Below are 13,644 nucleotides of genomic sequence, written 5' to 3'. Positions count from 1 at the left end.
TTGCTGGCACCTTTTTTTGGTCAGTATTGCAAGATTGGATGTGTGAGGGAAGAAAGAAGAGAACGATTCCCCTGGTATCTCGTTGGTTCTGGGGCACATTACTCTGTTCTGCTGTGCTGTCCTCTAATGCTGGACCCATTATTGATGTAATCCCAGGCGAGAGCAAAACAGGAGTCAAGAATTGTACGAAATGCCCTCTGACACCTCAGGAGCACAGCTGCATGGATGTGTAATGGCTACAGTCTACAAATCTAATGTATGTGTAATGGCTATGTACCACACCATGACATAAAGGTAACTTTGTGAATCTTGTTTTTACCTGCAGCTGTTTTCTCTGAAGAATAGGTATGGTTATTTTTAGTGGTGTTACCAATCTTCTGTGGGAAAATAAGGTACCTTTCTATTCTGGTTTTAACACTGCCCAAAAAACACCTTCCTGATTTCTTTAATAGTTTTTTTAGTAGCGTGCAAATAAGAGTAATTGCTGCCGATCATCCTTCAGTTCTGGGACAGAGAAGTGGCATTTTGTTCAGAATATGTTAAATTTACTGTGGGATGAAAAATTTAAAAATAACTGTATGTTTCTTAATCCTACCAAATAAAACTTAATTTTCATTCTGTAGTGGACATGTCTTCAGTTTCTGTTGAGAGTTGTTCTTTTGTGATGGAGAGTTTCTGTCTGCACAGCCATTCAAAGCTGCCATGGGAAGGAATTTTCTTCATGAAACCCATTGGTTTACATGTTGTCATTTGTGGAATTGCATATACAAGCACTTCAGAAGGCTGGTCTGTGCTCTTGGAGGTCTGGTTTTTGCCTTTAACTCTCACATTCCTGAGAGCTTCAGACATTGCTCCCCAGGGAGTCACTGACTTTGCTTCTCTTTGCTTTGCTTTGCTTCAGCAATGACTCTATGAGCTATTGCAGTTAATATTTCTTCCCTAGTAAGCTGAAAGCAGGTAACAGTTGTGACCCAGCATCTTTGGCAGAACAACAGTCTGTGAATTGTCCTGGCAAGGAACTGAAAATGAAAGAGATTGTATGTGAAATTTGGAAATAGCTAATTTGAATGATTTTCATTCCTCAAAGGTAAGGTATGGCAGTGTATGGCAAGTACAGCTTGCACAAAGAATGGACCAAAGCAGATTTCTTTGCTGTATATTAAAAGCCTGTCTTTTTTTTCTGTCCTTTTTATTACCTTCAAAACCAAATTGTCAACTGTGGTTGTAAGAGCTCCTGAAAAAATAGAGAATAGTTGCAGAGCTCTTACTTTGTACTGCTGCATCCATCAGAGGAGTTAAACATTATTACTATTCTTTGTGTATTAACCCTAGTTGGATTTAGCATAACAGCATTTTTAATTCATGAGATTGAGAGACAGTGCCAACAAGTTCTAGAGTCTTCTTAGGCACTAGGCAGAAGCAGGCAACAGCTGCACGTGCAGTTTTCCTCACATATCATAGAGGGCCACCATCTTCCCTGGCCCTTGTCATTTGCTATTCTGTTCTTTGATGCCAAACCCATGCAACTGGATGCTGCATCTGTTGATGAGTCTGGCTGTGCCCCAGGAGCAGAGTTCTGCATGTATGAATGTACTCAAGTGGTAGGTAGGTTCTGGGAAAAAAACGAATGTTGCCTGGGCCTCTGAAGAAAGCACCTAGAGAAGGGATTGAGAGACCTGGGTTCTCATGCCAGCTCTGAGGGTAGATGTAGGTAGAGGTAGGCTGATACCTTTGTCGTGGTCAGATGATGGCAAAGATATTTACCCTCCATGGCAGTATTGGCCAGAGTAGTGTAGGAGCACTTTATCTGTAGGAAGGATCTTTATTTCCATGTCTCTGTATATTAGCTTTTTGTATTTAAATTTGAGTACTTGCAACTTTCCTTGGATGGGTGGGCTGTGGGAGGGAATGGAAGGACAGAAATATTCTTTAAACAGCTGCTAATTAAATGTTGGTAATAAGAATCTGGTTTGTATTGCTAGGTAAGTTATGCCATTTCTTAGTTGTTAAGAGCTTCAGTGGCTAATGCTACAGGTTATCAAATGGATTATTGCCTACATTCCTCTATCAAATAGATTCCTCCCTGCCTACCTCTAAGTTTCATTGCTTATGATACCTTTCTTGAAATGAAGAGTAAAATATAGCTTCCACCATAACCATTTTGATTAATAGATTCCAGCAGCTGTAAAGTGTGTAATGTGCTGATCTATTCCCATGGAAGCCAGTGGGGGTTTTGGAAACCAGTGTAGTAGTAGTCACTTGCAAAATATTTACAGCAACATAGGAGAAAAAGTAAAGAACTTCATGTTCATGTAAAGCAATTTTAGTTTACATTGTGGTTTCTTTTGCAGGTGAAGAGTCTGCATTTTGCTCATCTGGCTTTCTACAGGAAAAACAAAGTGAGTTGTTCTCATTTTAATTTGTACCAAAGCTATTCAATAACTAGAGATAGTAATAGCACTTGTTAACTAGCACAGCCCTTGTGGTATGTTACACTGAGGAGAGAAATGCATGTGGAGGGATCATGATTCTTTTAAATTTTCTTTTAAATTTAATGATTTTCAACATGGATTATTATAATATACCAGGAAAGTGCCTGTGACATTATTTAACGCCTTAGTGCCTTATAGTGTTGGCTGGAGTGGTAGAGGTAGAGCTTCACTGGAAGGTGAAGCTGCTGGTGTACACAATAGCTCTCACAGGACAGTACAACATGGCTCAGTTTGGAGTGTAAGAGCCTTTGTGCTCTGGACTTCCTTCTTCCATCTCTGCTTAGGGAGGTGCAACAAGTGTTGCTGTTAAAGTTTCTGAGTGCTGTAAGAAAAGTAGTGCCAAGCCTGGGGTCTTGCTAGGGTTCCTTTGCTGCTGGTGCCCAGCTTCAAGAGTGGATTTACCTGTGGCTCTGCTTGTGATCTTTCTATGCTTTTGCATTTCTTGCTAAAGAGCAGGAATTGACTTGCAGAAGTGTGTGGTGTTAACGAGGGTATTTCCTTTCATCACATTTCCCTCTGGGGACATTGTCCCTTACCTTCCTGGAATTCACATGAAATGACAGTTCTTTATTCCTGCAGCTGTTTTCATAAGCACATGTTGGCATTGGGTGCCAACCTCTTCTCTTTTGGAAATCATGCTTTTCCCATCTGGCCTGGTGTGGTAACTGGAATTGTGGAACATTTTGAGTTGAGATCCTCACCTAAATCCTGTGTGTGATTCTTCTTCTCCTGACTACTACTACTTCTGTAGTAGTAATTTATGAGATCTGGTAGCATGTATATGTGTAAGACTCATTCAGTGAAGAAACTGTGGAACTTAAGACAGCAACTATCTCATGCTGTGATTTTCAGAGTAGGATTGGGCTCAGTGATACATGCCATTATTTTCCTATAAACACTGCAGTTTGCAAAACTGCATCTGCAGTATATTTACAGTATTCTTTCTCATTTGTTAATAGAAAGCATATGTCACAGCCTTCATGTGCACATATTTCTTATGATGGATTTGTCATTCTAAAGGGCTAGCAATAGTGCAGCAGATGGCAAGAAACAGCATCATTTCTCATGAAAGCCTGATGATGGAAATAGCAGTTTTCTTTTGGGACTATCACCACTTTACACTTTGTAGAAAACACTAGTTCCCTTTTTTTTTCTCCTCTTAGTCTCTCCCCAATTAGCATGGCAAAATATTAGGGACATTTGAAATGGTCTGTGTAAGAAAAAAAACCCAGGACCTGTCATGATTCTTGGGTTCAAAATTTACCTCATGATCTCAGAAGTTTAGGAATGATCATACAAATTCTCTTCTCCTAAATTCAGGGTACAAAGTTATTTTTTTTGGTCATGTATCAAACTAATGCGTTTCATGCCTGCTTTGGGGTGTTGAATCACTCAGCGTTTTTTCCTTTCACCTGGCTTGAGATCTGATGTGCTCCACATGACGAGACACAGCAATGAGTTACTTCAGGCAAAGCTAGAGATGCAGACAGAACTTGGTTAGTGTCTCTCTGAATCACTGGTGAACATATATTGTTCTGTTTGTCTACAGGATTTCCTGTGAACAGAACTTTCTGTCTTGAAATTAGAAATATATCTTACCTCCATAGATGTCTGTAAAAGATGTAGCAGAGAAATATTTATGTGACTAATAAGTCTCTTTTCCTTTCAGGTGAATTATATAGAACCTCTTTAAGAAAACAAAGGTTCCCTGCACAAGGCAGTATTGAAATACATGAGGACAATGAGGTGAGATTGTTTCTTTAAACAAGCTGTCCTGATTTTCAAGGAGTAGACATGTAAAAATACTCTAATATTGTGTTATGTAATTGTGAACTAATCTGATAACTTAGTGTGTTTTTCCCTTGTTTAGTAGGTGCACATGCAGTCACTGAAATTCATCACAAGATCTTTAGACATTGCATACTTAGGTTGAAATAGGACTCAGTTTTCTGAAGAGAAATTGTTATGTCTGCCTAGTACTTGACTGGAAATGCAGGTTTTATGAGGCAGATTCAGCAGCAGTCATGAATTTGACAGTAGCAGAATTACCTTTTTTTAGAAGCAGGAAAGAATTTCAACACCTGGTCCTTCCAGAAAACTGATTAAGGTCCTCTGCCCACACATAGGACAGGTAATGGAACTGTCTACTTTACTGTTTTTGAAGAACTCATTCCTACAGCCCCCTTAAAATGATGACAGTCATTGATTGACTTCAGATGTCCAGTCGATTTAGTCCTTGAGCACCTTGTCTAATTCATGGCTGAGTTACTGCTGAGAGACAATTTTAATCCCTGTGAGTCTTCCTGTGAAAGATGCCAGTTAAATCCAGCTGAGAGACTTCTCGTACCTGTGACTTCAGCAGTATTGACCCATTTGAATTTTTCCTTTTTGACTCTTTCGGTTCCACCAACTCTTCAGCAGTGGTGCTTATTTAGAAGCAGACATTGTCCATGGAAGGAACTGCATTTAGCTTTTAAAGGGACTTAAATTTCTCTTCTGAAAACTGGAATGAAAACTTATGGAGAAGGAAATTGTAAATCAGTTCATGGAAAAGTGGAACCTGAAAAATGCTTGTATAATTCACCTGTATTTAAGCAGTTACAAGTCAGGTCAGCAAAATGCCTTCACAATGAATACATCTACTGGATACTAAAATTCATGGGCTGCACAGAGATAGTGGAACAACCTACAGTTCTCTCATTTTCAGCCATTTCTCTGTCACTTTAGCACCAAGTGCTAAAGTTACCCATTTCCCTTCATTCCAGAACTTAAGAATAAACTGTCCAGAACATTGCCTGATTCTGAGTAAATCACCCAAACTAGCATTTAATGATCCTTAGACAGAAAACATTACTGTTGTTTTTGCAATGTGTTCATATTTGGTCAGGAACTAAAAATCTTCAGGAATGTCATCCAAAATGAAGATTTAACAACAAAAATTCTAATCTTTTAATGAATTACTGAGTTCTTGGAGTGCACATGAGTACCAAGGGGCAAAGAGGGAAAAAAAGGTGAAACTGTGAAACATTCAAAATGCCTTTCCAGCTTCAAGTAGGAAGTGTCTTGGTTATTCTACAAAACATGCTGATTATTGTCTGTTTATGTGCCTGCTCAGATATTCATAAATTTGTGAGTTTTATGGATATCAGCAGTGATGCATACTTTTACTTCTTCAGTAAGTGTCTTACATTTTCATAAGAAGCTACCAGTCTCAAAAGTCTGAGATAACTGTGTTATCTGCTTTTGCTGAATGTTTGCACTGGCAGGGAAATTTGTGTTTTTTGGACTTATGATGATTTGTCAATAAATGAAGCAATCACTAGGATACCTAGACAGATGATTGCTTATGCTGCCTGTGGAGGTTGGAATTTTTCTCCAGCCCCAGAGTATTTAAAGTAGCTTCTGATGTACACAGAGCTGTCTTAATCTTTGTTGATCTGAAACCTACATCTGTGCTGCACAGGGTTGGTGTCAGAGCATAGTGGGCTTTATATGATTCAGAGGTACTTGAATTAAATGGAGCACAGGACATGTGCACATACACACACACACACACCCACACACCCACTCCAGTGAAAGCAAATATCATAAAATTATCACAGTGGGGGTAGAAGAAAAAAAAATCACTGCTAATGTTGACACCAAGTAAACTAAAAAAGTCCATAAAAAATGCCTCCTCCTTTCTTATTTTGTGTTTTTATCACAGGAAGGAGTTCAACACCAGAACTGCAAAACTCACGTGTTAATTTTGATCCTACATGGGGGGAATATATTAGACACAGGAAGTGGAGACCACAGCAGCAAGGTGGCAGACATCAACACCTTCAACTCTGTGTTTGAGAAAGTGACCCGAGCCCATTTCCCTGCCTCTTTGGGCCACATCTTATTGAGACTTGTTCCCTGCCCAGCAATCTGTTCAGCAGCTTTCTCTCTTGTTTCCAGGTAAGTTGATTTGCATTCCCTGGTGTTTGGTTATGCATTGTGGTTTTGAATGATTTTCTGTGACCCGGATATTTCATAATGAAATTTTGTGACTCATTCGTTTGCTGACTGCAAGACTTGCAGTGATCTTTCATCCTCTTCTAAGTGGAAGAATTTGTTTTTAAAAATATTTTTATTGGATGTATCCACTTCAGTAGCTGCTGTTCCTCAGCTGCTTTTTCAATCTTGGAGTTCACTCATTGAATGAGAGAATGTTTTCAAGTAGCATTACTTTCCATGACATAAATATTTTCTTCAACAAGTGCAAACCAGGATTAACTGCTGAACTCTGGTGACAGGAGGAGAGAATCAGATTTTCTTGATTTCTGTTTTTCTAAGGAAAGAAACACTTCCCTGTGTTTTGTCTTGGGCTTCCCTAAGTGAAGGTCACTTTTGGAGTCTTTTTGTTTGTTGCAGTATAGTGCCCAGGGTTACATTTGAAGCTCATGTAGAGCAAAATGCCCTGCAGAAGAGTTGAGGAGGTAGCAGAGCAGTAATGCCTTGGTTTTCTAAAGGAGTTGAATTCTCTGAGAAGATCATCCTTCCTGTGTTTGCTCATTGTGAACTGCAATAGCCCAACCCATTTCTGTTAGTAACTGCTCATTCTCTTAATGCTGTGTGCTGCCTCTTGCAGCTTTCCTGATGATAACCTGTCCTTTTCTAGCCTAAATCCCTACAGCTATGATGAGAGCTGTCTCAGCAGCAGTGAAGACCACATCCCACTGGCTGCTTTGCCTTTGCTGGCTGTTTCGTCTCCTCAGTACCAAGATGCAGTTGCCATGGTGATCAGTAGAGCAAATCAAGTTTACAATGAGTTTCTCAAATCTACTGATGGGGCTGGTTTTAATGGACAGGTAGGGCTATTTTTTTTTTTACATCACAGTAAAATTTCTTCAGAGCAAGGCTGTTTCTTTTTAAGCCACTGTATTGAGGGGTTTGAGTAGTGAGTGTGGGACATTACAAATACAATGAATGAATATTGGCATGGGATCACCTACACAAAATGCCTTCTCAGTGTCCAGCATAAGACAGGCACTTCTGGAATCCTATACACTCTCACATGGATTTGCTCAGCTAGTGGAAGATTGTATACATTCTCCCACAAGCATTCTGACTCCTAAGTTCTTATTTTGCTATGATATGCTAAGCAGGGTACATAGTGAGCAAGCCTGAGACTAATGATCATCTCTGTTAATCAGTTCTTCAGACATAGCTGATGGGAAATTGGGACACCTTTAAGATAGGAAGAAATCCAATACTGAGCTATTATTTCTTCTTTGCCTCTGTCAGTATAGTAATAAAGCAAGTGACAGTAGCAAAACTTAGAAGATAAATAGTTGCTAGCAGTGTTGCAGATTTCCTGTCTAACTCTGGGGAAATAATGTGATTTTTCTGACCCACACACCAATGAAGTCACCTATGGGTTTCTTTCAACTGACAATAACTGTCAGTTACTTTCCTGCTTCACCATCTTTAGTCTACAAAACCTCCTACTTCACACAGAAATATGGTACTGATACCCTGTGTGAGTTACTGATATTATTTTGTAATGGGGCCATCTACAATGGCCAGAAACATGCACTTCCTTTAAGTACAGTGACCTCCACAATTCAGAAAAAGAAAGAAAATACTTTTAATATAGAGTACAGTGCAAACTTTGAAGGGAAGCATGTGTCTTATTACATCTTTTTTTCCCGTGGCAGTAATAAGATTGTGTTGTGATCTATCAGTATTTTTAGACTAAAATTTGGTTGGAAGCCAATTTTACTACACGTAGTAAACTGCTCTTGGTTAAAGCATAAAACCAGCCCAGCTGCAGTAGCAGAACATTACGAAAGGTGAAATTATGTAAAGAAGAATCATACCAGTTACAAAAATAATATAAACATTTTCTCAATAGAACTTTAGTGTTATGATTTTTTTCTTTGACAAAGCTATATAAAAGTCTCCCTCCTGTGGAAGAGTCTGCTTGACCTCTGTATGTTCCACAGAATTTTCACCATCAACTACCAGCACTGTTATAATGGAAGTGATTTCTCTGTGCTCTCTGAAGTGCTTTGCTTTCGTCCTTAGATAGAAATTTCAGCTCTGCCTCTGAATAAGTCCTGTACTGATTGAATATATATAATATATCCTGATATGCACCCTGTGTGGATCTTTCCTTTCAATTTTTGTCTATTCTGTCAATTTACATTACAAGTTCATCAGATCAGAGATTGCCATCTTGATTTTATGTAGTGTCTGGAACAAATTAACTCACTTCTCTTAATGTCAGTAATGTCGAGGATTAGAAACACAGTGGTAAATTGAAGAAGATATTGCCAAAAATTGTTGTTAATTTTATTAAGGTTACCTGTATCCTAAGATTTTCAGCTCTTTGTGGACTTCATTATGCAGCATAGGAATTTGAAAATCAGAGTAAATTGGCATGCTGTTGAATTGTATACAACTTTAGAAACAGAAATGCCTTAGGATAGAGATCACCTCAGTGTATTTTGATGTTTTATTTTAATTTTTAAAGTGGTTTTTTTTATAATTTTAGTTGAGTACAAGGAATACACTCAATATAGGATGAATGCTGCATCAATATGCACTGAAAGGAGTTTGGGATTTTTCCCTACTTGCATCTTGAAGAGCTTGCATTTTCTAACATTTTTCATTTTAGAGAAAACAGGCACAACATCCTGTATCCAAAACTTGTAGTTTAATGTTGTAGTCAAGCTGAATTAAGTTGAGAAGTAAGTTAAGGTTTGTAATATCTTCTGTCATGATAATCAGATTTGGGAACAACAGATTAGACAATTGCTTCAGTTTGTGCATCATATGGGGAGGCTTGCTGAAGCATGTTATCAAGCTGTTACTCATGCTCAGACGTGGACAGGGCAACAGGGAGAAAGAATTCTCATGTGGGATGTGGAGGAGGTCAGTAGAACTGGCTTGTGAGGGAGATCCTAGTGTACCATAAAATTCCTCCTGAATTCCCAGTTTCAGTAGCGTGTGTATTTTGAATTGCCAGATACATGCTTTGAAGGTGCCTTCTGTGTTTATATCAAATGTGAAGCAAGAGTGAATCTGTCTGCTGAATACCTCATTTTAAAGTTTTGTTCCCTTGTCCTGACAGGGGAGTGCCAATCTGTAAGGTTCTCTCCCCTGTGTGACTCTGAAGGAGATGTTAAGTAACTTGAAATCTTTACGACACTGGTCATCTAGTGATCTGGACTTACTGAGCTGGAATCTGGCTGCAATCTGGCTGGAAGAAGTCTAATCCATTTGGCAGAACTGTCACTCATCAAAATAGCCCTTGGGATAGATATTCTTCACATAGGGCATATTTCTGGTGATAAAAGAAAGTAGAAAAAAGTAGCTGCAATATAAACCAAAGTGTAAAAAACAGTAACAAGGGGATGAAATAAGACAGAAAATCCTCTGCAGTACTGTGATGCTTTTTGTCTCTTTTAAAAACTTACTACATCTCCAAAAAATATCTTTTTTCAGGTGTGTCTTATAGGTGACTGCATTGGAGGAATTTTGGGCTTTGATGCCATCTGCTATAATTCTAATACAGCTTACGAGAGTCGGAACACTAGCAGGAGAGGAAGCATCAGCAGCATCCAGGTGAAGAGAAAAAAATACACACAGCTGAAACCCTATAGATTCATTACATGGAGGAAATGAGCTCCATATATGCCAGAGGAAATTTAAGGATTTGGTAAATTGCCATTATAGAATGGGATTCTGCCTATGTATCAAAAATTTGCTGTTAAAAATTAAGCTGCTAGCTTCAATTTTACGATATACAGAAATCAGTAGTGAAGGCTTTATCTGTTAGCCTTTAAAACAGGGTTACCAAGTGTTCTCCATTGCATCCCTAACTGTAGATGCAAACATGCTCAGAAGTCTCTGCCATTTTTGTCAAAATATTTTCTTTTGTTTTTTTGTTCTTTCTTTCATTCTTGCTTTTGTTCTTTTCACCTGGTGTCTGGAATTCCTTATACTACTACCTGGGGGTAGTCTGGCATTAAGACATACTATGAGTAAGTTCTAGTGATTAGTCAAAGTGCCTCTTTCTTCATAAGGAATGCAAGTCACCTGTGTATCTGTGAATGGACCACTGAGTGTCTATACAAGTGCTGCATTTGCACAGAAGAGAGGATGCATTCTACCTGTGATCCAGGAAAGATTTCATGGTAGTGAAAGTACAGGTTTTTAATGTAATGCTAGCATGCAAACTTCAGTATTGTGTGCAACACACTTCAGAAAGAAAATTGAAGTTCAACTGATCTTATGTACTTCAAACTCAAGTAGGTGTGATCAATTGGAGCTGACACTGTGTGAGATGCCTGTGCTCTGTTCTTTGGTTTTGTGACCCTGGCAACATGGTTTCATCTCTTTAGTTACCTCCCCTCAAAAATGGGCTCAGTGGTACCAACCTTCTTGGTGCAATTCAGAGCTACTTGTGGTGGGAGTACTCTCAAGCAAAGAGACATCCTCTAAATTTTTCCAGGAAGGAGAATTGCCATTAATAACATGGCTTTTGGGAATAAGACTATTCACTTGCCACAGAAGCCAGGAGATCCTTGTGGCTCTTGGGGACTGTAGGTAGAACTGCGTTGGAAGGTTCATCTCATAGCTTGTGTGCCCTATGAACTTGTTCTTTCTGTAGCTTCAGAGAAACACATTCAATGTTTTCCATGGTATGTCTGCATGTCTTTTAATCTGCCATGCCCCAGACCTCATCTGTAAGCCTTGCCATCTCTTTTCCTCTATCTTGTCTAGTTGGAGTTCTACACATCCTGCAAGTTGCTTAAAAGTACCATGACAATGTGTTAGGGCTCGTAAAGAGTGTTCCAGTGACACTTTAACAGTGTCACTCAGTGGCTTAATGGATGTCCAGGAAGACAGGAGCAGAGAGTGGTGGTAGAGAAAATATGCTGGGAGACAGATATATGTGAGAAGGAAGAGAACAACTTTGAATCCTGCTCTCTGTACAATGCCAAGCCAGCTTTCCAGAGACCTTGTCTAATCTAATCCCGTGTCTTTCTAAAACAAATTTTTCTTTCATTGAATTTGCCTGTGCCTACCCCTCCACTTTCTCTCATGAGGATGCTATAGACTGCTATGAGATCTCCCCTCAGTCCCCCTTTCTCCAGCCTGAAAGACCATGAAACCTCAACTGCTCCTTGTATGGCTTCCCCTCCAGACCCTTCACTATTTTTATAGTGCTCCTTCAGACACCCTCTAATAGCTTTTTTACCTTTCTTTTATTGTGTTGCTCAAAACTGCACACAGAACTCCAAGTGAGGCCACACCAGAGCACAGCAGGATAGTTACTTTTCCTAGACTGGCTGGCAGTGCTGTTCCTGATGCAGCTCAAGGTCCTCCTGGCTGCCAGGGCACACTGTTCATTCAACTTGCTATTGACCACGATCTCTAAGGTGCCTCTCTGTGTGGCTGCTCTCCAGCCTCTCGTTCCCCAGCATTTATGCACGCTCGCTGTAAAAAAACAGATCTTGCATGCCTCATGCCCACATCACATGCATGAATGAGGTGTGAGGTTCAGTCCAGTGGCATTGATTTTGAAAAGCAGCATCTGCAGCATCAGGGAGAATGCTGGTGCAAGCTGCAGAAGTACTGGAAGAAATGAAAAATAATTAAATAATGAACAGTAAATAAATAAATAAATAGTCCTAAGGACATGGTACCACTGGTCTCTTCTTGCATCCTGCAGAAGCTAACATTTTCAAAAAATCAGATCCCATATCCATGGAAAATTATGAGCATAATCATTAATGTTGTAATGTGCATTTTATGCACTCAGGTAAGACCCCTTCTGATTACCTTATGATATTTATAGTTGTCTAAGAATTATGATGTCATGAGGGATAAAGCTTTTGTGTTACTCCTCCTTTCCACCCCTTGCAGCCCTCTCCACCCTTAAATTCCTGATACTCCTTCTGTCTTTTAGGCTGTTAACTTGAAGGGAAATTTAGTGTTCATCTCTTCTAGTGCAAAGAGAAATTTTGAATCCCTTCCACCCTTTGTTGGATTAAGTGAGGTCATATCTATAAATGCAGGCATTTCATATAAGCTCTTTTGTATTTTGTTATCTGTCTAAATCTTCCCTTTGCTCTGTTCATTTTCTGAAGGATAATCCACTCTTAGCAGAGGACTCCAGTCTGGGTGACAGCAAACACTTGAGCAAAAGCAATAGTGACATCTCGGGCATCGTGGAGGAGGAGAAGCCAAGGCCACTGCTGCCTCGGAAGCAGAGTGACTCATCCACCTACGAGTGTGATACCATAACCCAGCATCATGCATTCCTGTCCAGGTAACCAGTGGTCCATCACTGAGTAGGAGAAATGGGCTTGTCATTGAAAGGAGCCTGTTAGCAAGAGAGGCATTGTTATTGTGGTATGTTTCTGGAGGTTTTCTTCAAGTTCTTGTCTATCCCTCAAAGAAAACTATGGATTTAGTGGGTCTTGTATGAACATACTGATATCTGAAGAGTTTTTTATTTAATCTTTATTCAGTTGTTTTTGAACGTGCAAAAATGAATGAACAAAGTTCTATTTCTTCAGTACAGCCCACTCAAAACAAGATGGATGAATACTATATAATTGTAAATTTCTGTTACCTATTTCTTTCTAATGATCCCTCTGACTTCACTTTCAGGACATTTATTATTCTCTACTGAGATAATTGCTTTAGATGCTCCCATTGGTCTATAAGCTATTCAGATCAGCTTTAAAACAGCAACAAAAAGGCATCCTGCATAAACATTTGGCTTACATGATGAAGGGATTGAGGGGAGAAATTAACTTAGTTTTCCTTTATCCTAAGAAACCTTTGAAATACACCGGATGGGAACATAAATATTCCCTTTGTCTCATTGTTCCTGCTGGTTCTAAGATATCTGGGTTTTTACTTAACCTGAATTATTTGGGCTTTTGTTTCCTCTATCATCCTATTTCCTTTATTTCATTGTGAGTGACGCAGAGGAGGAAGTCTTACTGTGTGTTGAAGTTTCAGTTCTGCTAGAGCTGGGTGTAGTGCAGACTTAGTACTGTGCTTTATTTCAAGTCTGGTATTTTTCCTAGAAGCAGATTAAGGTAATTCTATTCTATATTTGCTTTGACAGAATGTCCTTTGCTTTGTTTTTGTTGACTGTTCT

General features: G+C 39.3%; 1 protein-coding gene across 1 annotated transcript in view; it reads left to right on the top strand.

Annotated features, from left to right (window-relative positions):
* Positions 1–13,644, top strand: part of PITPNM3 (PITPNM family member 3) — a 40,581-nt gene that overhangs the window by 15,241 nt on the left and 11,696 nt on the right. Inside the window, exons 4-9 of the mRNA XM_062506891.1 lie at positions 2,352–2,399; positions 4,162–4,238; positions 6,199–6,434; positions 7,138–7,327; positions 9,969–10,088; positions 12,620–12,801. Coding sequence (XP_062362875.1) covers positions 2,352–2,399; positions 4,162–4,238; positions 6,199–6,434; positions 7,138–7,327; positions 9,969–10,088; positions 12,620–12,801 — 853 coding nt within the window. The remainder of the gene's footprint in view (positions 1–2,351; positions 2,400–4,161; positions 4,239–6,198; positions 6,435–7,137; positions 7,328–9,968; positions 10,089–12,619; positions 12,802–13,644) is intronic.

This window comes from Cinclus cinclus, chromosome 22 (genome assembly GCF_963662255.1).
Source record: "Cinclus cinclus chromosome 22, bCinCin1.1, whole genome shotgun sequence".
NCBI lineage: Eukaryota > Metazoa > Chordata > Aves > Passeriformes > Cinclidae > Cinclus > Cinclus cinclus.
The sequence above is the reverse complement of the archived record's forward strand: the minus strand, read 5'-3'. Positions and strand labels throughout refer to the sequence as shown.